At 36.8% G+C, this 11,617-nt stretch overlaps 2 protein-coding genes across 4 annotated transcripts in view; one reads left to right on the top strand and one right to left on the bottom strand.

Moving 5' to 3' along the window:
* Nucleotides 1–3,150, bottom strand: part of LOC126855677 (uncharacterized) — a 168,776-nt gene extending 165,626 nt beyond the window's left edge. For 2 of the 3 annotated variants that reach the window (XR_007688279.1, XR_007688280.1), the window contains exons 1-4: nt 1,705–3,150; nt 1,338–1,431; nt 588–948; nt 112–314 (exon numbers count right to left, since the gene is read on the bottom strand). Coding sequence is in view for 1 of the 3 variants with exons in the window: in XM_050603535.1 (XP_050459492.1) it covers nt 112–314; nt 588–948; nt 1,338–1,431; nt 1,705–1,820 (774 nt within the window). In the remaining 2 variants the exon portion in view is untranslated. The remainder of the gene's footprint in view (nt 1–111; nt 315–587; nt 949–1,337; nt 1,432–1,704) is intronic. The other variant, XM_050603535.1, reaches the window with a different exon arrangement.
* A 2,575-nt stretch (nt 3,151–5,725) lies between these two features.
* Nucleotides 5,726–10,148, top strand: LOC126855733 (uncharacterized). Its single transcript, XM_050603596.1, has 4 exons — nt 5,726–5,776; nt 6,043–6,494; nt 6,702–8,985; nt 9,153–10,148. Exons 1-4 carry the CDS (start codon nt 5,726–5,728, stop codon nt 10,077–10,079), a joined length of 3,714 nt encoding a protein of 1,237 aa, XP_050459553.1. The 3' UTR covers nt 10,080–10,148.
* Nucleotides 10,149–11,617: the final 1,469 nt, after the last annotated feature.

Below are 11,617 nucleotides of genomic sequence, written 5' to 3' on the forward strand. Positions count from 1 at the left end.
AAGTTAACATAATTTTAATATTCATATTTCTCTTTTCTACGTGTAGATAACATTTAATTTTTCCGACTGATTAGATTCGCAGAAATTAATATACGCGGTAGCATCGGTTACCTGAAATTTGTCGACCTGGAATTGTTCGACGATTTGATCGATATCGGAATTCGAAATTTGCACGTTTGATAGACCATTGTTATTTTCGGTATCGCTAGAGCATTCTAACATGTGTTCCGTGTCGCACATGCAATCCTGTGCACTCTGATAATCGCGACTAAAAGCCGCAGTGTTCTCGAAATTGATGAGACAATTATTCTCAGCTGTAAATTTTAAAACATATATTTTTTGTTTTACTTTCTTCTAATAAAAGAAAAGAAGAAGTATTTTTTTAAGAGAGAACAGAAATATTTTCAAGAATTTTTTAAAATATTGAGGTTTATTAAAGATAAAAAGGCGGAAAAAGAGGAGGGAATATTTAATGTAAATCTAAGATACGTGTATATAGAGTAGAATCCTTACAATCGAAAAATTCTAACGTCTATCATCTCGAATCTCGTCTAATTGTTATTAAAAATAAATTTTATTTTGCTCACTCGTGTATCCAACTGGACAGGGATTCGGAGGAGTGCAATAAGCCGGTAAAGGATTTTCCGTCTTCTCGTCCTTGATCCCTTTCAGACTGGTCGATTGAATCCTGTGTCTATCATTGCCTTTATTATTATTGTTATTAATACGTTGATGACTCCACAGCGTGCTGTGTCGTAGGTACTCCTGATCCCGTATACTCGGATTCGGATTCAGCGTGTCTATGCCATCGTAATCAGCCGGCAACTCTACGGGAAGTTCCTTGACTTTCTCCGGATATTCCAGATATGTGTCGGCTGCGTTGGCGAGGTCATTTCCCATCTGATTGATTAGTTCTCGAAGAAGGGCGTCGGTCAACAGATTCTCCTCCTGAGGACATTCGAATAATTAGTCGCTCTTCGAATGCTCCGCACGGATGAATTAAAGGGAAGAGAAATTTACTTTTCTTTGAAATCGATTGGCTTGAAGACCATACAATTGGCTCTCATTTACATACTTTTATTCATTTTAATTTGTAGAAAAAAAACTAATAATTAGAGACTATCAAAAATCTTTTTAGAATTAAGATGTGGATTTGCATATCCTTGTTTTTAATTAATATACAATAACGATATACTATATGATTTTTCAAAGGGAAGAATAAAAATCCAGAACTTTTAAATCACTTTTTGATTTTGAAGGTGTTTTGTTTCAGAACTAAATTCTTGATTGATTTTAATTCATCCTTTTTTTACATATAGGACTGCTCTGATAATTACCTTGATCGAGGGCAAATAGACGTTCGCCTCTGTAGCGACAGCGAACAAAAGCGACAGGAGGAAAATATAATACGGCATGATGGTGGACGCACACCTGAAATGAGAACATCACGTAAAACATCACCAATATCTTGTTTATATAAAAAAAATTTTTTAATTCATATTGTTTTTAACTATATTATTATCATCGCATATCGTAACGTTGACAATTGTGAGAGAGTTGAGAATTTATCTTATTTATATGACGAGTTTCTCCCGTGATAGATTCTCTTAGAGTAGATTTTTGCTTCAATTATGCAGATATGTTTTTTAAGGAAGACGAGGAGGGGATGGTCCATTTCTTTCTCTCGCACGATATTAAACTCACCGGTTGACCGGTCGACAAGTGGCTCGGGATGACAAGGGCAGCCCGACGTGGACCAGATATCCTGGAGGAGAGATGCCGCGCCGGTCTTCGCGATCCAGCTGTACACGCACACGCATATCTCCTCCTCCTCGTCGTCGCGACGAGCGCCGTTCGCGGTCCCCGCGGGTACCATAGTATTGATTTTACCCTTTTTCCCATCGTCGTCGTCGTTTTCCCCTCGTTTACGACCACGTTTCAACGACGTGTTACGTCGCGTCGCCTACGGCCCGATCCTCTCTTGCCAGCCAATCCTCACATTTGCAGAATCGGGCCGCTGCCAAAGGTCACTCGACGTGACCGATGTGCGTCACGTGGTTCGGAAATGGGGCTATCTTTTGGTAGCAATAGAAGCGGAACGCTGGTGAATGTCATTGATACAAGACTTTAGCTATATACTGAATGCGCTGTCAACTTTTTTATATCGTATAAAATGTAAATTTCTTTTAAAAAGAAATTGATTTAAATATAACTTAATTTCTGTATATAATATAGGATATATCTCATTTTTTATTCAGCATCAATAGCTCGAGGCGAATCTCATAACGATATTTTTGCGGATAAGTCGAAGGGATATAAAAGTTAAAATTCTGTTTGATATGCTAATTGCGCCATTTCTCTCTGAATCTTCTTTATTACTGGCAATATTTTCTTTTATTTTACACGTAATTTAAAAATACGTTTACATTTTGCAATTTGTATAATAATATCTTTCTTTCATGCAGAATTATCCGATTAATTAACAATGTATGTACCTGTTATTCGCTTATCTAAATGGCATTCATGAGCAACGGTTACGCAAATGTGATTTGTGTGCAGGACACGTCGTTTGGATAATCCGATATAAAAGCCACAACTCTCGTAGATCCTGAAGTCCTGTCGTGCGGCTATAAAGTATATAAAGTACAAGGTCGTTTTGTTTCACGCGGTCATGAGGGGCGAGTTAACGTTATAAAAAATGTAATTTCTTCTCGTAGTGACATTCTTTTCGGAAAGTGAATAATCTTGTTTCCCCAACTACGTCACGTTTTCACTTCGCATATTAATCACATACTAATATCACTACGAATTGACTCGAATACATGTTGTTTTATGTAACAATTTTTTTACAATATACGAGAATGCAAAGGAAAAAACCTAATTAATATCTCAAATTAATACTTTGAGAGCAATAAAAAGGACATAGAGAAATATTTTTCTGATTTTTAATTCATAAAATATTAAATTATATGAAATATGGGATATTTTTTTCTTTGCTTGGATGTTGTAGCAGAAAATAAAAATACAGATCGAAGAAGAGAGAATGATAAAAATATGAATAACAAAGTTCATAGAAAATTTCAGAGTCATATATTTGCGGATTTATTACTCCTCCTTCTCTACATCTCTTGTTCCGTCATAATATAAGTATCTCTCACAAAATTTCTTTGTCAATATGTATAAAGTTAGAAAAAAATAAAAAGTACCAAATTTTATAAAAGTTTAGCGAACAAATACAGTAACGGTCGTTTATCAAGCCGACACTTTCATTAAGCGTATCGGTTATATATAGGAGGGTTTAAATACAAGTGCAGGGGAGGGAAAATGGAAGATCAAAAGATCCTTCCCTTGTTGTTACGGTCGCGTACAAACGTCCATTAGTCGGTTGCGCATTGCGTGCCGACAACTCAATTTTCAAAATCAAATTTTCCCTTGTACTTCTCTGCGGATTGATTATATTTATCACGATGATCTATCCTCTAAAATATTCTTAAATTGCTTCTTATCACATTATCCGAAAATTTCAGTACGCTTTTCTTTAACGAATAATGATTGATAAAATGATAAGAATTAATATATATATTGGGTGACTGGGAATAACTTCTTCAGTCGGTTACGTTATACGACATATGAAATGATCAACATTATCCAATCTTTATCATTCTGTCTTAATATTTACATGACGATTAAAAACGGAATTTTTTTTTCCCAAAATTTTCGGCGGTCCAATTTTCCTTTGATCTGTCAATAGAGCATTTTCTGTCCAGATTTGTGCGCGCGATATGACATTTATCATGATTGGTAAATGTATCATAACAATTTGTCGAACGTGTCAGCTGAGAGACGAAGTATCGGAATATTCCTTAAAATTCCGTGTGATTTCCCAACGTACATCCGACCGACAAATCTTTGCTTCGAAGAAAAGTCCTTGTGTCCCGATGCCGAAGATTCCTGCACACAATCGGAATTATATTCGCGTAAATTGCATCTTCGATATCGAATTATTCCAAGGAATGTCCGTGAACGGATAACACGTTGCCTTCATTTTTTATTTTCACACACAGTATAACGCTTACGGATATCGTACGACGAATCATGAGATTGATAATATAACGTAACCGGAAGTAGGATCGCGCGGAATCAACCAACCGTGCTTATCGTAGGCACGATATTTCATGCACGGACGGATCGATGATGGAACCTGCTATCGACGATATGTTTTGATGTTCTTTATTTAGATTTCCGGATTTATTTACTATTATGTGGTGACATTTGCGCGCGATAACTACAACAGTTCTGCACATCTCGAACACATCAGTTTATTCCAAAGCTGCAATTCGACAATAGCTCTTGCAGCGATTGCATATTCAAAGACGACTATCGTCATTTAATGCAATTCTAGATTGCATAGTCAAAGATGAAGAATTTATCTCCAAACAATTAATTGCTCTAAAAATAGTTAATAGTTGTTTAATTTGTTTTATTATTTTTCTTTTTATTATTAATATATAAATAGATAAAAAGTCGACCCAAAATCTCCTTAATATCGTGCAACGAATCGCGATTCTGAAAAGGATGTTCCTCTGGCGTCGGGCATCTCGGAATTCCTCTGTCGGCGCGATTGGGGAAAGGGGGTTGTGGAGGAAGAAAAGCGGTGTGCCGCGTGCGTGGTCGGCACTGCGTGGGGTTGTTACGCTCTCTCGCCGTCACGAGTATTGATCCCCGCCCGGAGGCCGCTACGTGAATGGGTTACGGCTGTCTCGTACCGTATCGCAGAATTTTCGGACGAACCTCTCTCTGTCGCGCGCCCTTCGTCTCCTCGAGATCTCCATTTCCCTTCCCATCTTGGCTCCCCGAGGGAGCTTTTGTATATTTCGCTGCTGGTCACCCCGGCGCGCGCGGCGATGCCACCGATATCAACATGCGTCAAGCATCGCGTACTCTTATCGCGGATAATATGGGATGTCGAATGCGCAGCCTGCGAGAGAGAGGGAGGGAGAGAGAGAAAGTACAGATTGCCTTTTTATCGTAGAGAAATAATATAAAGCTCATTTTATTTAAAAAGAGGATTTTTTTTTTTAATATTCTATTTTATTGTAAAAAAATTAAATTTTTTAATTTTTGATTTTTAGAGCCATTCGAACTGTAAATTTATCCGTAAGATTTACATTAATTTTATTAAAGGTTTTTTTCGCTTTTTACTCTCTTCCTTCTATTTTAAGATTTTTATGTAATACATATATACTGCTCTTAATAGCGAGCATATTAGCATATTTAGCGAGCCGTGCGGTAATAACGAAGTTAAGCAGTTTAACTGAAGGCAATACGCGACAAATTGTCTTGTATAATTGCGTCAGCCGGTCTTAAAAATGAAATAAGAGTCGAGCGCGCGCATTGGGGACATTATTATGTGATATTAGAAATACGAAATATCTTGCTTATTACGCGAAAAAATGTGTTATATACATGTTTGTACGGATATAAAACTGTGAATATAGAAAAGAAATTTAGTCAGCTGGCACAATTTTTTATCAAACCTATCTTCAAGATATCAGAGGAAGGAATTGATAGTGACATTTCTAGAGGTTGTACATACATTTGTTGTTTATTATTTAGAATGCCTATTGTACAGGCAATATCTAGAGATTGTTTAAGACATATACGTAGAAAATTGTTATAAAATTTTAATACATTATAATTGTGTACAAAATTTTTATCTCTTATCATGACAGACGACCAGCTATGTGTATCGTTTAGGAACGAAGAAACATTATCGGTAATGAAAATATTGCTTATATAAATAGTTCAATTATTTAAATTAAATAATTAAACAATAAATATATGATAAGATATAAAATTTAATATTTTATGTATCAAACTGTAAAACATGGTGCTGTAGTAAAAATATAAAATTTATATATATATATATATATATATATATATACAATTTTATAAGTGATATTTTACAGTTTATTACACATATTTTTTATGTTATATAGAGAGAAAATATAAAACTCTTCTCTCATGTCTCTTATATTTTAGACAAATTCATGTACAAGACAAAATGCGGCATTTGATTTAGAGACATATGGGCCTTATCTCGACAAGATTCGAGAGATCTTCGTGCCCAGCTTGGAATACAGAATTCATTGCTTGTTGGAAGAGTTCGTATACAGCAGGGATTCTCGATGGGCGATACAATTTCCATATTTCAAGAAATTCATCGACACGATAGCCACTTGGAGAGATCCTTTAATTAAAGCGGCCGAATACGATATCGGAACGATGGAGAAAACGATAAGAAGTACCGTCAAACGTGTAGTGAAAGAAGACTTGGTTACCAGCTTCCTGGATTCTATTACTCTGCATTATAGACTGAATAAAATTTGTCGCGAACTTGACGCGCTGGGAATCGAGGACAATATCTTGCGAAACCTGAACGTATGGAACTTTGTCAACGAGAAGTATTATCGAGCGGATCACGATTACATTACGTATGTGTGAATTGTTATAATCTTAAAAATCACATGCATCTCTCGACACGACTGTCCTGACTATTTGCAGACGCATTTAGTCATTATAATAAAATTCTAATTTAATTGAAAATTTATATGCTCACATTGAAATAAAACGAGCGTTTGATATCATTATTCGCCTATTATCGTGTAAAAAAAAAATTATGCCGAGCTTCATTCATATAGGAATCCTCATACTGTGGTGAATTGTAACGCGAATTCAAGCAACGTGACGATATCGCCTTGCGACGCGAAAGAATCGGCCAGGTGTAAAAAAGCTATCGAATTAACCACGCACGATCTTTATTGTAAAAAAAATATCGAGCAACCAACAACATCGGATTGTCAATCGATATATCGACAGATTATCGATGCAAATCATGATCTTCGACAGCAAACAGAAGATGATTTTACACACAACGCAATGATGTCGCAAAATGATGATAAGATCGTCGAATCTGTCAACGAGGAACCTTGCGATGCCGAATCCGCGAAGATACAGAGCGTTTGTAAGAGATTAAAGATGATCGTCCGTAAGATGTATCCAGAGGATTGCAGCTGTCCAACATATTTAAGATCTATCGTCACACACTTGGTCTTACCTTGCAAGCCGAGCGATTTGATTGGGCGAATATTCGATGCCGATCCGTCTTTAATGGAATCTTGCTTCATAGTGATGAAGCGAAAATTTCTAATCAGCGTGTACAACGTCTGCTCGTGTCTCAACGATATTCTCGATAAATTAGATGTCAAGTTCACGAAGATATTGTATCTCAATTGCGAGATATATCCCGGATATATCCGCTTCAGATTGAAAAACGGTAACGACAATAAATGCTTATTCGTCGCCAGGATACCGATATGTCAAAATGTTCGTAGACGTACGATTCTACGGAATTCCGCCATCTCGATTCGTAAATCAAAGCTGAGTACGGATGCGAAAGAATCGAAGTGTTGTGAACGATGCAACGATCACGATAACGATATACTTACATGTATCGATGAAGAAAGTCAAGAGTTGGATGACACATGCTGTTCACAATCGAATCGAAACGTAAAAGACACGGCGATAAATATATCACGAGACGAGACTGGAAATGAAAACAAAGAAGCAATTACATTCACGATTACGGAATGTGTTCCGAAGTGTCTTCAAGATCTTACAACCTTTTGCTGTAACAAATCTCGCGAAAACATTGCCGAAGAAATATGTGACGTAACGTCGCACAATGATAATTTGAAGGAAATAAATAGAAAGTGTCAGAAGATCTCGGATTCGATAGAAATCGATTGTCAAAACGATGCGGAGATATCAATTACAATGACGAACGACGATGACTCAAATACGAGATTGATCGACGACGCGAGTTGCGTGTGTTTATTGTCTGAGAATTTCGCCGAAACGAATTACGAGATGGAAAATATTTGTGGCAACAAAGAACCGGATGATTTCTCGCAACACGATCGTTCTCATTCGTTGGACGAAAAATCAAATTTGGAAGACGAAGATTGCAACGTTAATACATGTAGTATCGTGTCATTCGTACAAAATTCCGAGCACGACAAACAATTGGTGGAATTAAATTGCAATCGTTTCTTGTGCAATGATATCGGAGCGATCGATAAACGGTCGGAGGACGATGGCTCGGCAAAGGCAGAAATTGGATGCGACTCGTGCTGTTTCTCGAATCATGGAGACGATTTTATAGACATCACCGTCATCGATAATATTTCGTCTCGGGATGATCTTGAAACTTGCAGCGCGTATTGTTTCAAACCGATGAGGGTATCATCTGAGAATGATTTGTTGGCGAATGATTGTTCCGTTCAAACGCCCAGATTACGGGTGTCATCGAAAGGTATCAGCGTGAATGTGAGTTATCCTCAAGCTGTAATTTGGATGGCATCCGGTGACGATGGACACACATCTACAAAGACACGCGACAGAATCCGCGTGGTGAACCCGAAGAAAGGGCCTGAAATTCTTTGCAATAAAAAAGTTTCCGATAAAATAAAAGATTTTACTAAATTGTCGAAAAATTCTCTCGATATCTCGATGGAAGAATATCTTGACACAACGTCCAATACGTCGCGATGTTGTCGCTCGACGAGTAAATTTACTGCGAGCGATAGGCGAGAGGAATTTGAAAAATCTCACAAGTCCGCAAGATTGTCAAAATTTTACGTAAGCTCATCAAATGGTAATTTTCGCAGCGTAACTTCTTTCACTGCGATCAAGTGTGGAACAGCATCGCGTAAGAATAATGATGCCAAAGTACTCGTGATGACAAAATTTCGCGAGTCCGTCGACAGGTCTGTCGGCAGAATAAAGCGTCTGATTCACGGGAAACTGAGAAAAATATTATTCAACGACGGAATCAAAACGACGAATGCATCGAGAAATTTATGGAGGAGCAAAGAATCCTCTGAAAATACTACGAGAGGGATGACAAGCGGAAGATGTACACAGGTATATATGTACATTTTATGAAGAAAATAGATGATTTAAAAAGATTTTATTTATATATGAGATTGAATCCTTAAAACTAAAATTTAATTTTTAAATTGCCTTTTATTTCTGACGCTTTAAAATAATCTTTAAAACGTTAGAATAATTTTTGTTCCATTTTTGTGTAGGATTACAGCATAACTTCGTGCTCAACTTGTAACTGCTGCAGACACAGCTGTACTCTCTCATCGTGTGAATCTTCGAACATGATTCTGTCAATCCGCAGAAATCGACATAGAGAAGAGAGTAAAGATGAGATGAAATTTCGCGATCGTAGAATAATCGGTGGCAGCGAGACCTTGTCAACTTTCCGCTCGATCGAAACTGCTTACGATTTGTTGACTCCTACAGTAGTCGAGGATATGAAAAAATACGTGTTGAGCAGAAGCGATCGATGTAACAAAGAGAAAAGAACTGAGCAAAATATCGTAAAAAACCGAAATCCTTGCGACTTTAAAAATTATGGGACAAGTATAACAACCTCCTCGCAATCGACCAAAGTATCCGGAAACGACTCGAAATATCACGAACGTTACACGTGCAAACAGCGAGAGGAGACACGTGACGATAAACGTGTCTATGAAGGGATACATAATCAAGATCGATGGAAGGAGGCGCGACGTGCATGCGAACGACGTGAAAGGACGCACAGACAAGCACCGATTAAATATTCTAGCAATGAATCTCTCGGAGCGTCATCGTCGTACACTTGGAGAGGAAGAGTTAGAGATGACCATAAGCAATCTCGATCTGGCAGGTCGAGAGCGAAAAACACAAGGAGACTGATATCTTCGGGCAAGAATTGGCAGAAGTACACAGATCGTTCCGACGACGATCGTCTACGTAAGAAACGCGTCTTCGGGATTTTGACCGACATCTGTAACGATTACACGGACGATCTCGATCTTGACTTCAAGTTACACTTGTTGCGATATGTCGAACTCTGCAGAAGTGTCAAACGCGCGTTGATGAAGACGCTGCAATTCAACGATGATTTTTACGAAGTCGACACAATATCTAGTGCCCGGTGGCGATCTATGGAAAAGTTTGATTGAAGCGATTATTTCGTGTTAACGCGCAATGCTATAAAATAATATTGTTAATACATCGCGTAATAAAACACTCTCGAGACATTAATAGTGTTTTATAGTCGATGCCAAAGAGAGTTGTCTAGAAATATTGCTTAACTTTTTCTATGAATCTATCTTTTCGTAGGGATCAAAAATAATAATAGTAATAATATCTCTCCTCAAATTTTAAATATGCTACATTTATTCTTTTATTTTTTATTTTTATAAAAGATAAGTTTGTGGAGATTATACGGAAAAAAAGTGTCTAAATTTGGTCGATTATAAAATTATTTTTGTATCGCGCATATTTCCAACTTGACCGGAATGACGAAATGTTGTTCAAGATCTTGAATAAAAAAAAAATTGTATCATTGATCGTTTCACGATCCCCTCAAAATTTTAAACTAAATAGAAAGACCGAACCTCGCCAACTAAAAAGCATGGACGTTGTAAATAAAAGTCAAGTTCTTGGGGCATTTTTTTATTCCGTAAAAGAGACGAAAGAATATATTTGTTTTGTTTCCCGTCAGTATCATCAAAGTGCTATAAGCTCGTCGATAAATCAATTTTGCTTTATGAATTAATCTATATTTCCGCAGAAGCGTTCATTGGCTTCTTCAGGATGATAGCGAAATCCCAGTTATTTAGGGCGCACCGCGACACCGAAAGAGAAGATAAAATATTATACCAGCCATTGAGAATACAGCATCCGTCCCTATGGGCAGATCGATATTTCCTGGCAACCACCGGAAAAAGTGTCTGTTCCCCCTCCTTCCCTCCCAATCCTTCTCTGTTTGTAACAATGCAAGTCGGCTACGGAGTTTGGGGGAGAATTCTCTATCATTGATATGGTCATTTCTTAATTTTTAGATTTTTTCGATTTTTTCGATTTGTACATCTCTTCGATTTGTACAATCGGATGGAATAAAATAATTAAAATCTACAATGTCATAGAATCATTGATATTTACTTTAATGCCAGATACTTGCACATATTTAGAGTTGATAATCTATTTAAAATTTGGTTATTGAATCTAACTTATATAATACAGTTGTTTCTTTTTAATTTCGCGACTTTATTGTACAATAATATTAAATGATATAAAATGATTAGAATAATAAGGGATGCCGCAGCAATTCCAATTTTAAATTTGACACCACAAATTTTTTTATAAAAAATATCTTTATGTAATTATAACTCAGAATTTCAGTTTGCTGAAAAACCTTCACATATTTTTAATCGCTTGTAACTCGAGAATTCGATTATAAAAAGTCGATTTCACAGACTGGTCATAGAATCTAATATCAAAGTATTTTTTAGAATATTAATTTTTTAACATAATTAATGTTAAATATAATCTTTATGACTTCCTATCTTACAATCACAGGCATGTCTCAAGCTTTTAGGCAAAACATGCAAATATGACACTCCGTTCTCATCCCCTTCGCAAATTAGAAACCAAATCCAACCCTCTAATAGTCCTGCTCGATTATCAAGTCTCTCGGGGGAAGGAGGATGAGCAC

Source organism: Cataglyphis hispanica, chromosome 16 (assembly GCF_021464435.1).
Source record: "Cataglyphis hispanica isolate Lineage 1 chromosome 16, ULB_Chis1_1.0, whole genome shotgun sequence".
Classification (NCBI taxonomy): Eukaryota; Metazoa; Arthropoda; class Insecta; order Hymenoptera; family Formicidae; genus Cataglyphis; species Cataglyphis hispanica.

Bases quoted from the DNA above. Each gene is read 5' to 3' on its own strand.
- LOC126855733 (XM_050603596.1), top strand. From the start codon at position 5,726: ATGACAGACGACCAGCTATGTGTATCGTTTAGGAACGAAGAAACATTA. The intron at 5,777-6,042 runs GTAATGAAAATA...CTTATATTTTAG, and splicing joins GGAACGAAGAAACATTATCG to ACAAATTCATGTACAAGACA. The intron at 6,495-6,701 runs GTATGTGTGAAT...TCATTCATATAG, and splicing joins GCGGATCACGATTACATTAC to GAATCCTCATACTGTGGTGA.